This window comes from Hyperolius riggenbachi, chromosome 4 (genome assembly GCF_040937935.1).
Source record: "Hyperolius riggenbachi isolate aHypRig1 chromosome 4, aHypRig1.pri, whole genome shotgun sequence".
Taxonomy (NCBI): Eukaryota; Metazoa; Chordata; class Amphibia; order Anura; family Hyperoliidae; genus Hyperolius; species Hyperolius riggenbachi.
The window spans coordinates 433328250-433343764 of NC_090649.1; the positions used below are offsets into that span (position 1 = coordinate 433328250).

A 15515-nucleotide genomic window follows, 5' to 3' on the forward strand; every position below is an offset into this window, starting at 1 on the left:
CACATTGGAGCATATTCATTATAAAAGGTTTCTTATGCAATTTACATAGCACAATTTGCGCAAATAGCGCAACCCTGTTATGTACACAACATGCATGTTTCTAGTACAATGCGAGTTGCACACATTTTACCCATAATCCCCTAAACTGAATTATCTGATATAAGTGACATTAAAAGCAGACCTCTCTGCTTTAAATGATACGCAACAGCATAATAACCTTTAAAGAAAAACATTTTGTTGTTACAGCTGATACAAATCCTTTAATACATTTGCAGTGTTTCTACTTCCTGCTTTCATGGAAACAGAGATATTGTCAACATCCTGTGCTTTCAAATAAGCTTATCTGCCCTGGCAGTCAGGTGACAGGGGAGAGATCAAATTACAACTTGTGATTAGACACAGATGAGAGGGAATTAGACAGGCGAAACTCTCTAAATACATACAGGGTGCATTTCTCTCTGTTTTCCTTCTGTCCTGTGCAAGAGTTCAGGTCCACTTTAAATGCCTGCCATTAGTTTACAGTTTGTTGTTGAGCATGCTACTTGGTAGTAGATCTACATTAGTTTTCTACATATATAGCTAAAAGATGACACCTGCAGGCCATAATCAAGAATACAGTGCTGCTTACAATTATTGCAGTGTAAAGGTGGATGCCACCTTTGGGGAAGATATCTCTTTCCCTTTAGTTTGGCCGTTCCACCCCTTATCTACTTATGAAAATGTACCGACTTGCATAGTCACCCTTTCAGTTGATACACTGGGACATATTTAGCAAATTATGGTAAAACTGCCATGCTCTGGCAGCGGAAGCAGGAAATGTGGGCACCTGCTAGTGGCAGAAACGTGGGTGCTGCCATAGGCAGCATTATAAATAGCGGCTTCACTTTGAAATCTGAGGCACCCGCTATTTGTAGCCATAGCTGGTTATTACCCTACTGTGCACTGCTGGCAGGCTTGCCACCCACTATTTAATGGGCACCACTTGCACCCAAATTTCATAATGAAGCTGCAATTTATAAAAATTATAGTTGTTGAGGTGGGGGCGGGGTGTTTCGGTTAAGATTAGCCGTGGGCTGGGGAAGGTTAAGATTAGCTGTGGGAGGGGGGGGGGGAGGTTAAGGTTAGTCGTGGTGGTGGGGGAATGGCTAAGGTTATGCATGGTGCGGAGGTTAAGGCTAGCCCTGGGGAGGGGCAGTTAAGATTAGGTTTTTGGGGGATGGTTAAAGTTAGGAATCGTCGATGAAGGCTTACGGTTAGGTTTTGCTGTAGTAAAATATCAGTAGATTTTAATAAACAAAAAATACCACTCTATAATAGTAGAATATTGGTAGAAATCATCAAGTGGGCTTGCTGGTGCCCATAGATCACTGAAGATTCAGTTGCCCACCTTATGAGTCATCACGTACCTGCTTTGCTTTGTACTTCTTTATATATTTGGGTGACACATAACACTCAGGCTTGATGTCCACATTTTCAATGTCAGAAGGTACTTGTGCTGTGGTGTTTATGTCCTTCATCTTCAGGAACGATAGGATGTTCTGTACTTCAGATCGATACGAGCTGTCTGCCATTGTCTTTCCTTTTGAGGCAAGTATACAAGCTGCCATCCACTTGGCATATTGGCTTTCCTAGAGGAATAGCAAATCGATTATGCATCATATAACAATTATTAACCAACTCAAGTAGCACTGGAGATATAAGCAAAGCCACTACATCTAAGCAGGGCCAGATAGGCTGTGACCTAGTGGAGTTGCTTCTCAAGGGAACAACAGGACATAGAAGAGGGGTTTGCTCTATATGTAAGAGAGGAATAGTAAGAAGCACATGGAAGAAGAAACTGCCACACAAAAAACATACAAGGGATGTTGCTGTACAAAAGTGCTGTGCTACACATGGAAGAGGGGGCTGCACATGAAAATTGCGAGGGGGAATCTGGCTTAAAGAGACTCCATAACAAAAATTACATCCTGTTTTTTATCATCCTACAAGTTCCAAAAGCTATTCTAATGTGTTCTGGCTTACTGCAGCACGTTCTACTATCACCATCTCTGTAATAAATCAACTTATCTCTCTCTTGTCAGACTTGTCAGCCTGTGTCTGGAAGGCTGCCAAGTTCTTCAGTGTTGTGGTTCTGTGATGCATCTCCCCCCTCCTGGCCCCTCTATGCACACTGCCTGTGTATAATGATCTCTTGAGATACAAAAGGAAGGATGTATACAGCCTGCTTGTGTATGAATGTATTTTCTATGTGTGGACATACTGTACATCAACCTACTTCCTGTTTTGGTGGCCATTTTGTTTGTTTATAAACAAACTTTTTAAAACTGTTTTTAACCACTTTTAATGCGGCGAGGAGCGGCGAAATTGTGACAGAGGGTAATAGGAGATGTCCCCTAACGCACTGGTATGTTTACTTTTGTGCGATTTTAACAATACAGATTCTCTTTAAAGTGAACCCGAGATGACATGTGACGTGATGAGATAGATAAGTGTATATACAATGGCAAGAACACAGACACCTATGCACAGACACATCCAGGCAAAAAAACAAAAACAAAGATCCACATACCTGGGGCTTCTTCCAGACCCTGGCATCCGTCCTGTGCCCTCGCCACAGCTCCGCTGGCTCCAGGCCTGCTCCGCTGCAGGAGCTGATCTCACCTGGTCGAGGTCGGCTTCTGCAGAGGAGGAGATCGGGAGCCACCGGAGCTGCGACGAGGGCACAGGACGGCTGCCAGGGGCTGGAGGAAGCCCCAGGTAAGTGGATCTTTGTTTTTTTTTTGTTGCCTGGACGTATCCTTTAGGGGAGGAGAGATTATAAAATTGGACTTTTATTTAAGACGTTATAAGCATCATTCTGGCATTACTATTTGAGGGGCATCCGCTGACGTAGAGTGGGGGCCCAGAGCCATGGGGACACCACAACTTCTTACCCACCCACCTTGACCACCTCTGCAGAAAAGGTATTATAGTGCCTACACTTTCATTCTGGCTGTAACTGTTATATGACCCCTGCCAGGCGGGCCTCCTGGTTGTGAGGTCACTCCAGGGTGTCAACATTGGGGGCAGGGAAGGTTTGGTTCCACATCAATTTCTTGTTGGGGTGCCAAATGATTTGTAACTTTGCCCTGCAATTTTCACAAGCATATTAAAACAAAACATGGAGACATCGTTCTAAGACAACAAATATTTTAATAAGACCTAACCTTACTCTCACATAAGACCTCCCTCATGACGCCTAGCCCTAACTGGTCATCCCTGGCGATGCCTAACCCTAAGGAACCCCCCAGCCAGGGCCGGTTCTCTCATGAAGCAAGGTGAAACATTTGCATCAGGTGTAGAGATTTCAGGGGCAGCATTTTTGTACTGTGTGTACCTTCCTGAGGAGGAATGGAGTGCCCCCCCTGCGTTGATGCCAAACCTTAAAAACGTCCCTGGCAATTCCTAATCCTAAGACCCCCCTCCCCAGTAATGCTTAACACTATGCACCCAAATTATAAGTAACACCCACTAATCGCAGCTATTAACATAGGCACCTATGGGTGGCACCCATTTTACAATGGCGGCTAAGGCGCTCTTTTTACTTGTTTCATCTCAGTGGACCCTTAGCCCTGCTCTCAGGTGTACGAGTTCCATAAAGCAGAATGATAATATAGGCGAAGGATAGTCTAGTCATACTTACATTGTCACATCTTAAGTAAACTTCATTCATGCCTTCTGCAACTGGAATGAGCAGTTTTATGCCAAACCTCCTCTGTGATACATTAACATCTGGCACAACCTCACTACCTACAAAATAAAACAAAAAACACTGAAGAGTTTTTCCACATGGGAAGTGAATAATGAAAATGAGATGACTATAAGATGTACAATGCAGTATAAAACAGAGTACCCTGGAGGAAACCATATCAATTTGTGAAGAAAATACAATGTCCAAGCTGCCTCTACAGCAGGGGTGTCAAACTCAAATACAACGTTGGCCCAAAATTGTACACTGGGACCTAGTCGTGGGCCAACCTCAATGTCTACTTGCCACGTTTCTCCCTTATAAAGTTCCCAGAGGTCTAATGGCCCCCCTTCAGCTCCTATACAGTTCCCTGGTGTTTAGTAGTGTTCTAGGGCTTCACCTTCAATATTCCGTGGGAGTCCAGAGTGGGCCAAACATAATGCAAAGTGGGGAAACCCCTTGAGGGTCAAATTTGAGGGCTCCAAGGGCTAGATTTGGCCCACGGGCCAGAGTTTGACATGTATGCTCTACAGTAAACTTTAATATTATTTATTAATCAATGAGGAGCAGGAATGGGGGAGGGGAGATAACAAGCTTCCCTTTCCCCGGCAATGTACCAGAAAGGAGTCAGGTTTACTGAAATAAGATTCATTACAGCAGAAACATTTATGATTATATTGGAATGCTTGCAATGCAGGGTCAGGATGTAGACTACATAATAAACACAGAGCAGTGGGTAAATGGAATTAGATTTTATGACTGACAATAACACTTTTAGATTTTGATACGAAGCTCTATACTCTGTAGTGATGCCTCTGGTAAGGCCATAGGCCATAGAAAACCATTTAATGGTTAGCACAAGTGAAAATCCAGCTTTGGGTGACACAGGCTGCCCTGTGATCTGATCACACAGGCCACAGATACATATAGCTGAGCTATTAGCTTCTAGTTGCAATGTGAGAGCACTAATGTGCAGAGATGTTTGTGTAATGCTGTCAGCACTCTCACACATGGCTACTTTTTCAGCTGATTAGTGTACACAATGTGAGCCGTTAATCACATTCCTGTATACTGACTTGAAGGATTATTTGAGGAATGTTGTGACCCGGTGGGAGGTGTGTACAGGCAAAGTGTTTATATCAGTGACGCATGTTTCTGTATATACAACATGCATGCTTCACATTTCCAAAGGCAAAACAAACCGTATAAATGAGCAATTTAACATGTGGTTTCTTGGGGAGGACAACCAGCACAAACCGAAACATGCAGTACATCAGTAAGTCAATTTTATGGAAGTGATTCTTTTTTTTCCATAATGATTTTTATTGTTTTATCAAAGAAAAGTGAAACTATAACAACGACATATTATAAGAATTACAAACATGTATGTAATTAACATTCGTTCGTACATAAGTTCCAACTTTAACACTTATATTAGTTATTATCTTAAAGAAGGTAAACAGAGTTATAGGCTGTCTTTGTTATCATTGTACACTGGAGTTAATTCCTTACTAGAGATCTTATTTCGTATCACAACCACTGACTTGATTCAGGCTGGTTGGGTGAATAAGTCATCTAGCTGATCTATTCAATTGGAGCAGTGATCTATTGATCAACCAATTGTTATTTATATCTTGTTACAGTTGTATGGAATTAGCCTCATATGAATAGGATCTATCTTCTTGTTTATTATGTATAATGAGGAACTGAAAATATCAATATAAGTATACCTAACTAAAGTAAATAGCCAACGGGCTAATATATCACTTACATTGAATTTTAACTATATATGGGAATTGTTTCCAAATATACTTGGTCTTAAATGAATTTCTAGTTTTATATTTCTGTTATAGACAGATAACAAATTAGTTAAAAGCATAGTGTCTTTAGATTTCCAATGAGAGGTAATCATATGTTGGGTAGCCAATATTAGATGGCAGACCTGAAATTTGTATTGAGGATCTATAGTTTCAAAGTCTAAATGTAAAAGTGCCATACGAGGTGTTAGCCTAAATGAGGGAATAAGGAATTGTCTAATAAGGCATTCTATGGCTTACCATAGCGTCTTAGCTGATGCACAGTCCCATAACATATGGACTAATGTTCCTATTTGGGAAGAACACTTCCAGCATAATGGGGACAGATCGTTATTGTATAGTGCCATTTTCCTGGGTGTAAGATACCATCTCGTAATTATTTTTAGGTGTTGTTCCCAATGTGTAGCACATCTGGAAAGTTTTGAGATGACTTTATTAGCTGCTAACAGTTGGGGGACATCGATTTGTGTGTCAAGGTCCTGTGCCCATATTCGTGTATATTTGTTTAATGGGGATCTAGGCGTGAAGATAAGTACATCATACCACAACGCTATGGCACCCTTAATCGGTTTTTGAGCATTCATCATTGTGAGAATGTTAATATTTAGATTTGGAATAAGTAAACGTTTGGAGTTGAGAAAAGTGATTATTTGATTACAAGAGAATAGAGTAGAGATTGGGAGAGAATATTTAATCTTTAATTCTGCGAAGTTTTTAATCGTTTTGTTTTTATGGAAGTGATTATAAAGCACGCTATAAATGGTGTAAGCTACAGGCATTGATGAGTCATTACTTATGCAGAGATTTACTGTGGCTGGTCATACAGCATACATTTCATTTTTGTTACTTTGGGATAGTCTCCGGTGAAAATAAAGTGTAAACACAAAGGTCCCTCACTATTGTCAGTGTTCCTCTATGCTACATCACTAACTATTGTACTTCTGTTCTTGTTTCTCTCCCCCCATGGGGTGCCTCCTACAGGAAAACTCTTAGCTTCAGTGGGCAGCTTCTGGCCTCATCTGAGAGGTGATAACATCTTTTGTTTACATTCCTTTGTCAGATACATTTAGTAAACATTAGTAAACTGCAGACACTGAGCTGTGCTGAGCTGAAAATCAAAAAGAGCTGAGAAGCGGCCACTAGATCGATTTTCATATATATATACAGCAGTTATGCAATAAAATACAATGGCAGCTTTCAGAGCAGATAAACTGTACTTTGGGAATTTGTAATTTGTAGACAGACAACATTACTTGTGCACAAAACAAATAGGATAACTGTTTGGGTAATGAAAAGTGGGAAAACACATTTTTATTGAATGTTATGTCAGCGTTTTATCCCACTTTAAGCAAATGTTGGGCAGAATGTCATCCTAATCTGTACTTGAATCAATCCCAAATGATCAATTTGGGTGACAGTTATCTCAGGGTTGTACATAGCTTTAAAGTAACTGAGTTTAGCATCTCTCAAACACTCTCTTTTTTTCCAAGATGAAATGGATGAAATCATTGTAGCAGCCTACTGTGTCATCTATGGCAGCATATGTCCACCAGAGAGGGAAAACCCACTACAAATTGAAAAATTGTGACGCGTTACTATTGTTATCAAAGATAAGCAGGACTGGAGATGTCTCGCAGGGACAGTTCTGCGCAGTTCAGCAAAAGCGTGATGAAAAGATAACACGAGCGTAAGATAAGAGAATCGCCTGCGGAATCGAGCGGGGAAACGATCGAACAGGAGAATTAAGCGGCAAAATCGAGCCGTGTATGCCCAGCATAAACATTGTACTGCTCATTGCAGTGCCACACTATGGGGATATAGATCTCATTACCGCTCCTGCCCTACACACCCTACACACACACAAACTTTTTCTGAAAGGTAAATACCTTTCAGAAAAAGTTTGTGTGTGTGTAGGGTGTGTAGGGCAGGAGCGGTAATGAGATCTATATCCCCATAGTGTGGCACTGCATTGAGCAGTACAATGTTTATGCTGGGCATATACGGTTCGATTTTGCCGCTTAATTCTCCCGTTCGATCGTTTCCCCGCTCGATTCCGCAGGCGATTCTCTTATCTTCCGCTCGTGTTTCTTATCTTTTTCCATTGTGCACAATGCGAAATTGAGCGGTGCAATGATCGGGCGGGAGATCGGACATGTTGGAAATTATCTATCCAACCATCTAAATGGCTCAAAAACAAACCGTGCCCACCCCTTGCCAGATTGTGGGACCCCCTGTGGTGATAATAGACGCTGCACCTATTCACTCCCCACAACCTGCAGCTCACCTCGGCCTGCAGAGTCTTCCAGCAGGCAGAGCAGGGCTACGAGAGGATGACGTCCGTAGCCCTGCACTGGAGACTATTTGTGTCTCCAGTACCGGGCTTCGGGCGCCATCTTCTTGTAGGCCTGCTCTGCCTGTGTCAGCGCGGGAGATTCGTAGCCACTGACTGCAGGGCGGTGATTGGTAAGCTGCGCACCGGGAGAGGAGTCTTCTGTAGTTGAGTAAATGTTTTTTTTTTTTTTACAGGTGGCCATTATTTTGTGGTGAAATGCTTCCCACATTACGATTATTTTCTGGTGAAAGATTGCTGCATTATGATTATTTTATGGTGAAACATTGCTGCGTTACAATTATTTTCTGGTTCAATGATTGCCGCATTATGATTATTTTATAGTGAAACATTGCTGCAGTATGATTATTTTCTGGTGAAAGATTTCCGCATTACGATTATTTATGGTGAAACATTGCTGCATTACGATTATTTACTGGTGAAACGTTGCCCACATTACGATTATTTTCTGATGAAACATTGCTGCATTACGATTATTTTCTTGTGAAAGATTGCTGCAATACGATAATTTTACGGGGATACTTTGCAGCATTACGATTATTTTCTGGTGAAACATTGCCGCATTACAATTATTTTCTGGTGAAACATTGCCGCATTATGATTATTTTATGGTGAAACCTTGCCGCAATACGATTATTTTATGGGGACACATTGCCGCATTATGGATATTTTCTGAGGAAACATTGCCGCATTATGATTATTTTATGGTGAAACACTGCTGCATTACGATTACTTTATGGTGAAAGATTGCCACATTACAATTATTTTCTGGTGAAAGATTGCTGCAATACGATTACTTTATGGTGAAACATTACCGCATTACGATTATTTACTGGTGAAACAATGCCACATTACGATTATTTTCATGGGGGGGGGATGCCACAGGTTTTCTCGCCTGGCGTGATCAAATGGCTAGAGGCGCCCCTGTTGCCAGTTGCTTAACCAACCTAAAAAGCACCAACCTCCCCTGCCGCCACCCCTCACGTGTAGCAATAAATGCCTACCTTGCCTGCAGCGACGTCTTCTAACCTTCCTGTAGCCCCTGTCGGCTTTCTGGAGTCCTCCATGCATGGCTCCTGGTGTGTCTCCTGACTCGCATCTGGTCAGGTGACACGCTTGGAGTCGAGCACAGACGCTAGAAAGCCGCTAGGAGCTACAGGAAGGTTAGAAAATGGTGCTGGAGGCACGGTAAGTATTTTAATCCCAGCAAACCCCCCAAAGCACAGTTCCCGTTATCCCCTCAGGCATGCCAGTTAGTTGAGACTTCCGATTGCCTGTGTTTCATATAACAGGGACTTTGCTGTATTGACAAGTCACAATCTGCAGACTTCTACAAAAAACTATATTCGGAGTGTCTAGAAATGCTGGTAAAAATGTGTAAATCTGGATGGCGACTACACAGAGAAAACTTAAAGGGACTCTGAGCGTTGAATAAAAATGAAATTGGTACTCACCTGGGGCTTTCTGCAGCCCACCGTAGGTCGGGAGGTCCCACGGCGTCCATCCAGCTCTTCTCCCAGGGCCTGGTCAGAAATGGCTGCCCGGCGGCTCCCGGGCGACACTTGGCCCGATTGTCGGGCTTCTTCTTCCTGGTCACGTCTGACGTCACCACGGCGGCCGGTGTGACAGTACTGCGCATGCACGGTTTAATCACCCATGCGCTGTACTGTCACGCTGGCCGCCGTGATGACGCGACGCGGCCGGCGTGGTGACGTCAGACGTGACGTATAAGGAAGAAGCCCGACACTCGGGCCAAGTGTCGCCTGGGAGCCGCCGGGCAGCCATTTCTGACCATGCCCTGGGAGAAGAGCCGGATGGGCGCCGTGGGACCTTCCGACCTACGGTGGGCTGCAGAAAGCCCCATGTGAGTACCAATTTCATTTTTATTCAGAGCTCGGAGTCCCTTTAGCTTCAGATCTAAAAAAACTTTGTCAAAATGTTAAAGGACATCCGAGTTGAAAATAAACTGATGAGATAAACAATTGTATCTATACTCCTTCTCCTAAAAATGACTTTTTTGTAGATATCCAACAGCTTTATTTTAGATTTTAATCTAGTTTTTAAGCTTTTACTGTTTCATTGTCTCTGCTCAGTGAAACCTTAATTGAAGTGTGCCAGAGCTCAAATCTATGAACTGTTGACCCTTTTTATCTCTGTCCTGCTCTTAGAAGCCATTTTCTGCCAGGAAAGTGTTTTATGGTTGAAATTCCTCATCAGTGATGGCTATATTGTAGTCCGACCCGGTCCCGACCTGGACAGAAACTTTCACTTGCATACCTGATGTTTAACTCTTTCAGACAGAGAAAGAAAAAAAGAAGCACAGCATAGTCATTTGTGTGCTTGGCACTGTACATACACACGTCTATTTCATCTTGTCACATCTCACCTCGGATGTCCGTTAAAGGTGATCATTAAAACTTTACAATACCCCGTCCTACATTGTAATTATTAATTCATAGATACTATGTTATATTGTATTGTTATATTGAACATTTTGATTCCCCCCCCCCCTCCCCTAGTTTTAGCACTGTGATTTGTTGTGGTCAAACTCTCTCTTTTATGATCTGACTTTTTAAATGTGATATAATAAAGTTTTATAGAATTGAATTAATTGCGTCAAAGACAAAAAAGGATTAAGATGATATGGGTGCCTCAGGCAATATAGCAGTTTTTGCCCACCGTTGATGGTTACCTGGCTTTTTTAATAAGATTTGGTGGGAGCTAGCAAGCATCCACCAGGCCCCTAGTCTTTCTCCAGGCCCTAGGCAAGAGTCTAGGTTGGCCTTATAAATAATCCGGCTCTGGTCACAGACAGTTGCACTACATTACCAGGCTCCCTGCTCAAATGCCCTCGTAGCCCTCTCCTTTCTTCAAATACATTTTTGACATCTTACCTCTCAGATTTAACTTTTCAATGGGTTCTCCGTGGCCCGCCTCTTTATTTTTAAAATATGACATTGAGGTATCTTTAAAAATGAACCAGTATTGCTTGTAAGCTTTCAGGGTTAGCTTTTTGGCTCTGAAAGACAAAGAGGAAGGTGTTATCAGTTACCTGTTTCCCAGGCTAATGTGTACAAATAATACATGGTTCCAGTTTTCTTATCTCAGGACTGCTGTGCAAATTTCACTCTGTACTTGTCACATAAGCAAGTAAGTAGAACGGAATTCATTGCATGTAATATATTCTACTAGCCGACCCGCGTTGTAGCATACGCCGCATCTTCGATCTATCTAATAGAGTACGTGCCTCAACCTTGAAGCAAGAATAATAAAGGTGGGTACACACATCAGATAAAAGTCTTTGGAAAATCAAAGATCACAGACCAATTTTACCCCCTTCCGTGTAGTATGAGAGCCATACCTACACAGTCTATTCTATTGAGCTGAACTCCTCATCAGACAGAAATCTTTGCAAGATGCTGCACACAAAGATGCAGTACACATGCAACAGATCAGTATCTGCAAAAGATCTGTTCCTGCAAAAGATCAGTACCTACAAAATACATTCATAGTCTATATCTGCAGATCTCATACACACCTGGTTTAACGGACTTCATCTGCAGATCAGATCCACCAGGATGGATCTGTGGATCTGCAGATGATTGTCTGATCTGAAGATGAATGTCCGTCAAACAAGGTGTGTATTATGCTGGGCATACATGGTATGTTTTCTACCGTGTAATCGAGCCGCTGGCTCGATTCCCGCTCGTCCCCGCGGGCGCCCGGATCGATTCCCGCTCGTCCCCGCGAGCGCTTTCTTATTTTCCACTCGTTTCTCCTTTTGTCGGTATCGAGCGCAGAAACGATCCGGCGGGGTATCGGACACGGCTCGATTACATGGTAGAAAACATACCGTGTATGCCCAGCATGAGATCTGCAGATATCATAGACTATAAATGCATTTTGCAGAAACTGATTTTTTTGCAGGAACCGATCTTTTGCAGATACTGATCTGTTGCATGTGTACAGCATCTTTGTGTGCAGCATCTTGCAAAAATTTTTATCTGATGGGGAGTTCAGCTCAATAGAATAAACTGTGTAGGTATGGCTCTCATACTACATGGAAGGGGATAACATTGGTCTGTGATCTTTCATTTTCCAAAGACTTTTATCTGATGTGTGTACCCACCTTTAGGCTTTCCATTAGAAAATGTATGCGTGCTCAAACACCAAGTTTAACCCTAGCAAGTCTGGCTTTCCAAATCTGGCCTAATTGGCTATTCATGAGGCAATGCTCTTGCAAATATGCATTTGCTTTCGCATGCCAAACTATGCAGGGTCAAAAAACTAATACCACAAAGCGGTCCCCCTGCGGGAATTAGTTCATGCTACATTAGCACTATCCAGGAGCGCCACTGGGAGGCTTTCCAATACCCCCTTTTTATACAACCCGGGGGAACCACGGGGTCCCAGGCTCTCTCACTGCCTGACAACCATAGCGGCATCCCCCGGAGGGGGAGGCCAGGTGCCGCAGGCGCCCCCCCCCCCCCCAAGCATGGCCAGTGCCGGGGAGAGCCATCCGCACCCACCTCCCAATATTAAAAACAGGCACTTTAACATCCATTGCGTTCTGCTTCATGCGCACTAACTTGGGCCCTCCACATATGAAAGGAGTGAAGCATGGGTCATGGGGGGGACAGGCGCAGACAACTCACTGCAGGGCTCACACCACCGGAGCAAGCCATTCACAACCTGCCTCCAAAGGATACAACTGCGAAAAATGCTTTCCATGCTCAAACACCAAGTTTAACTCTAGCAAGTCTGGCTTTCCAAATCTGGCCTAATTAGTTAATTATGAGGCAATGCTCATGCAAATATGCATTTGCTTTTGCATGCCAAACTATGCAGGGTCAAAAAACCAATACTGCAAAGCGGTCGCCCTGCGGGAATAAGTTCATGCTACATTAGCACTATCCAGGAGCGCCACGGGGAGGATTCCCAATGCCACCCTTTTTATACAACCAGGGGGGGCCGCGGGGTCCCAGGCTTTCTCACTGCCTGGGAACCACAGCGGCACCCCAGAGGGGGAGGCTGGGTGGCGCAGCCGACCCCCCTAAGTGTGGCCAGCGCCAGGGAGAGCCGTCCGCACCCACCTCCCAATATTAAAAACAGGCACTTACCTTAACGTCCATTGCGTTCTGCTACATGCGCATTCATTTTCTCATGGAAAGCATTTTTTGCAGTTTGTATCCTTTGGAGGCAGGTGGTGGATGGCTTGCTCCGGTGGTGTGAGCCCTGGAGTTAGTTGTCTGCGCTTGTCCTTCCCCCCCCTTCCGGAGTGTTGTATGTGAGCCAGCCCTGAGCGCTAAAGCTTGGGGTGACCCATGCTTCACTCCTTTCTCATGTGGTGCCCCCAAGTTAATGCGCATGTAGCAGAACGCAATGGACGTTAAGGTAAGTGCCTGTTTTTAATATTGGGAGGTGGGTGCGGACGGCTCTCCCCGGCGCTGACTACGCTTGGGGGGGGGGGGTCGCCTGCGCCACCCAGCCTCCCCCTCCAGGGTGCTGCTGTGGTTCCCAGGCAGTGAGAGTGCCTGGGACCCCGCGGTCCCCCGGTTGTATAAAAAGGGGGCATTGGGAATCCTCCCTGTGGCGCTCCTGGATAGTGCTAATGTAGCATGTAGTAGTGTTGCTTGCAAATTTTCACCTAAGTCATTTTTGCATCGAAAATCCTGTTTTCGTTTTTGGCGAATTTTCACGCAAATCTTCAGAAATATTTGCGTTTTCGAAAATTCATTGCATGCGGATGCTTATGCCCTTATGCAGAAAAATGTCCACAATAATCTGCATGGAAATTCAGTCTATGCGGACGTTTATACAGAAAAATGTCCGCAATAATGCGCAAGAAACTTCTCTGATTGCAGACGCTAATGCCCTTATGCGGAAAATGTCCGCAATAATACGCAAGTAACGCGAAAATGACTGGCATTAGGCGAAAATTAACGCGAAAAAATTAGATGAAAAATTTGCCTGTCAAAACGAAATTGGGCGAAAATTCTGTAAAAATTTTCGCTCATCACTGGCATGCAGCAGGGCGACCACTTTATTGGTTTTTTGACCCTGCATAGTTTGGCATGCAAAAGCAAATTTGCGTGAGCCTTGCCTCATGAATAGCCAATTAGGCCAGATTTGCAAAGCCAGACTTGCTAGGGTAGGCCTCTTTTCCACGGACAGTTGATAGGCAGTAAAATGCCTCTCAAACTCTTACAACTGCTCACTACTGCCTGGTAACAGCTTGCTGCTGCCTGGTAACAGCTTGCTGCTGCCTGGTAACAGCTTGCTGCTGCCTGGTAACAGCTTGCTGCTGCCTGGTAACAGCTTGCTGCTGCCTGGTAACTGCTTGCTGCTGCCTGGTAACTGCTTGCTGCTGCCTGGTAACTGCTTGCTGCTGCCTGGTAGCTGCTTACTGCTGCCTGGTAACTGCTTACTGCTGCCTGGTAACTGCTTACTGCTGCCTGGTAACTGCTTGTTGCTGCCTGGTAACTTCTTGCTGAGCACACAGCTCAACAGTCCGTGGAAAAGAGGCCTTAAACTTGGTGTTTGAGCACGCATAAATTTTCTCATGCAAAGTACTTCTTCTTCTTGCTCGAAGGTTGAGGCACTTTTACTCTATTATATATATAGATTCTGCTCTGCTCTACTCATTGGGCTTGATTCACTAAGTGTTAGCATGCCAGTGAAAAGCCCCTTGTAACGTGTAAAGTGCTTTTGCACGCGGTAATATGCGTGCAGAAGTTTGCGGGCACAAAGTTTAAGCGTTGCGTGCGAAAAGTCGCACCGGTGCACACGAAACATCGCACCATCCGTGTGCAAAATAGCCTGATAAGCGTACTTTGCACACGGACGGTGCAATGTTTTGCGAGCTCCAGTGCGATGATTCGCGCGCACCAAATAGTGTGCGATCAGTAACAGCTTTGCCCGTGCAAACGACTTAGCCCCCTAGTTTGCACGTGCAAAGCTTTAGTGAATTAAGCCCATTGTCTGGTAAAAATTGTATTTAAAGCGGATCTGAGATGAAAAACTAACTATAACAAGTAACTTGTCTATGTATCTTATCTAAAGTTTAGATAGTTTACATAGCAAATCTAGCTGCAAACAGCTTTAATAGGAAATGATTATTTCTTCCTGTGATACAATGACAGCAGCCATGCTGTTTGTAAACATTACACAGAGGCAGGCTTATCTGTATCTTGAGCACTCAGCCTGTGAAAAAAACCTAATCCTACCTCCTCCCTCCTCCCCTCTGCCTCTGAAATCAATGGCTAGTAACACCTCCTCCTCCTCCTGCCCAGACTGAGCTCCCATGAGCCTTTGCTACTGCCAAGGCTCTCTGAAAACCTGTGGGCGTGGTTTATTTAGTTTATAGGGAATTAGAGTATTAAAACAAAAACAAAAAAGTATTTGGCTTGAGGAATGCCCTATAAACAATGGGAACACAATTATGCAATGAGTAAAAGTTCACCTCGGATCCACTTTAACAAGACAAGACAAGACAAATAACATTTATATTGCGCTTTTCTCCTTGCGGACTCAAAGCGCCAGAGCTGCAGCCACTAGGGCGCGCTCTATTGGCAGTAGCAGTGTAAGGGAGACTTGCCAAAGGTCTCCTACTGAATTAGTG

The 15515-nt window shown here is 43.9% G+C and overlaps 1 protein-coding gene across 1 annotated transcript in view; it reads right to left on the reverse strand.

Moving 5' to 3' along the window:
• The window catches only part of FERMT1 (FERM domain containing kindlin 1), an 83909-nt gene that overhangs the window by 18013 nt on the left and 50381 nt on the right, over positions 1-15515 (reverse strand). Inside the window, exons 10-12 of the mRNA XM_068232504.1 lie at positions 10789-10913; positions 3683-3789; positions 1407-1628 (exon numbers count right to left, since the gene is read on the reverse strand). Of these exons, the coding sequence (XP_068088605.1) occupies positions 1407-1628; positions 3683-3789; positions 10789-10913 (454 nt within the window). The remainder of the gene's footprint in view (positions 1-1406; positions 1629-3682; positions 3790-10788; positions 10914-15515) is intronic.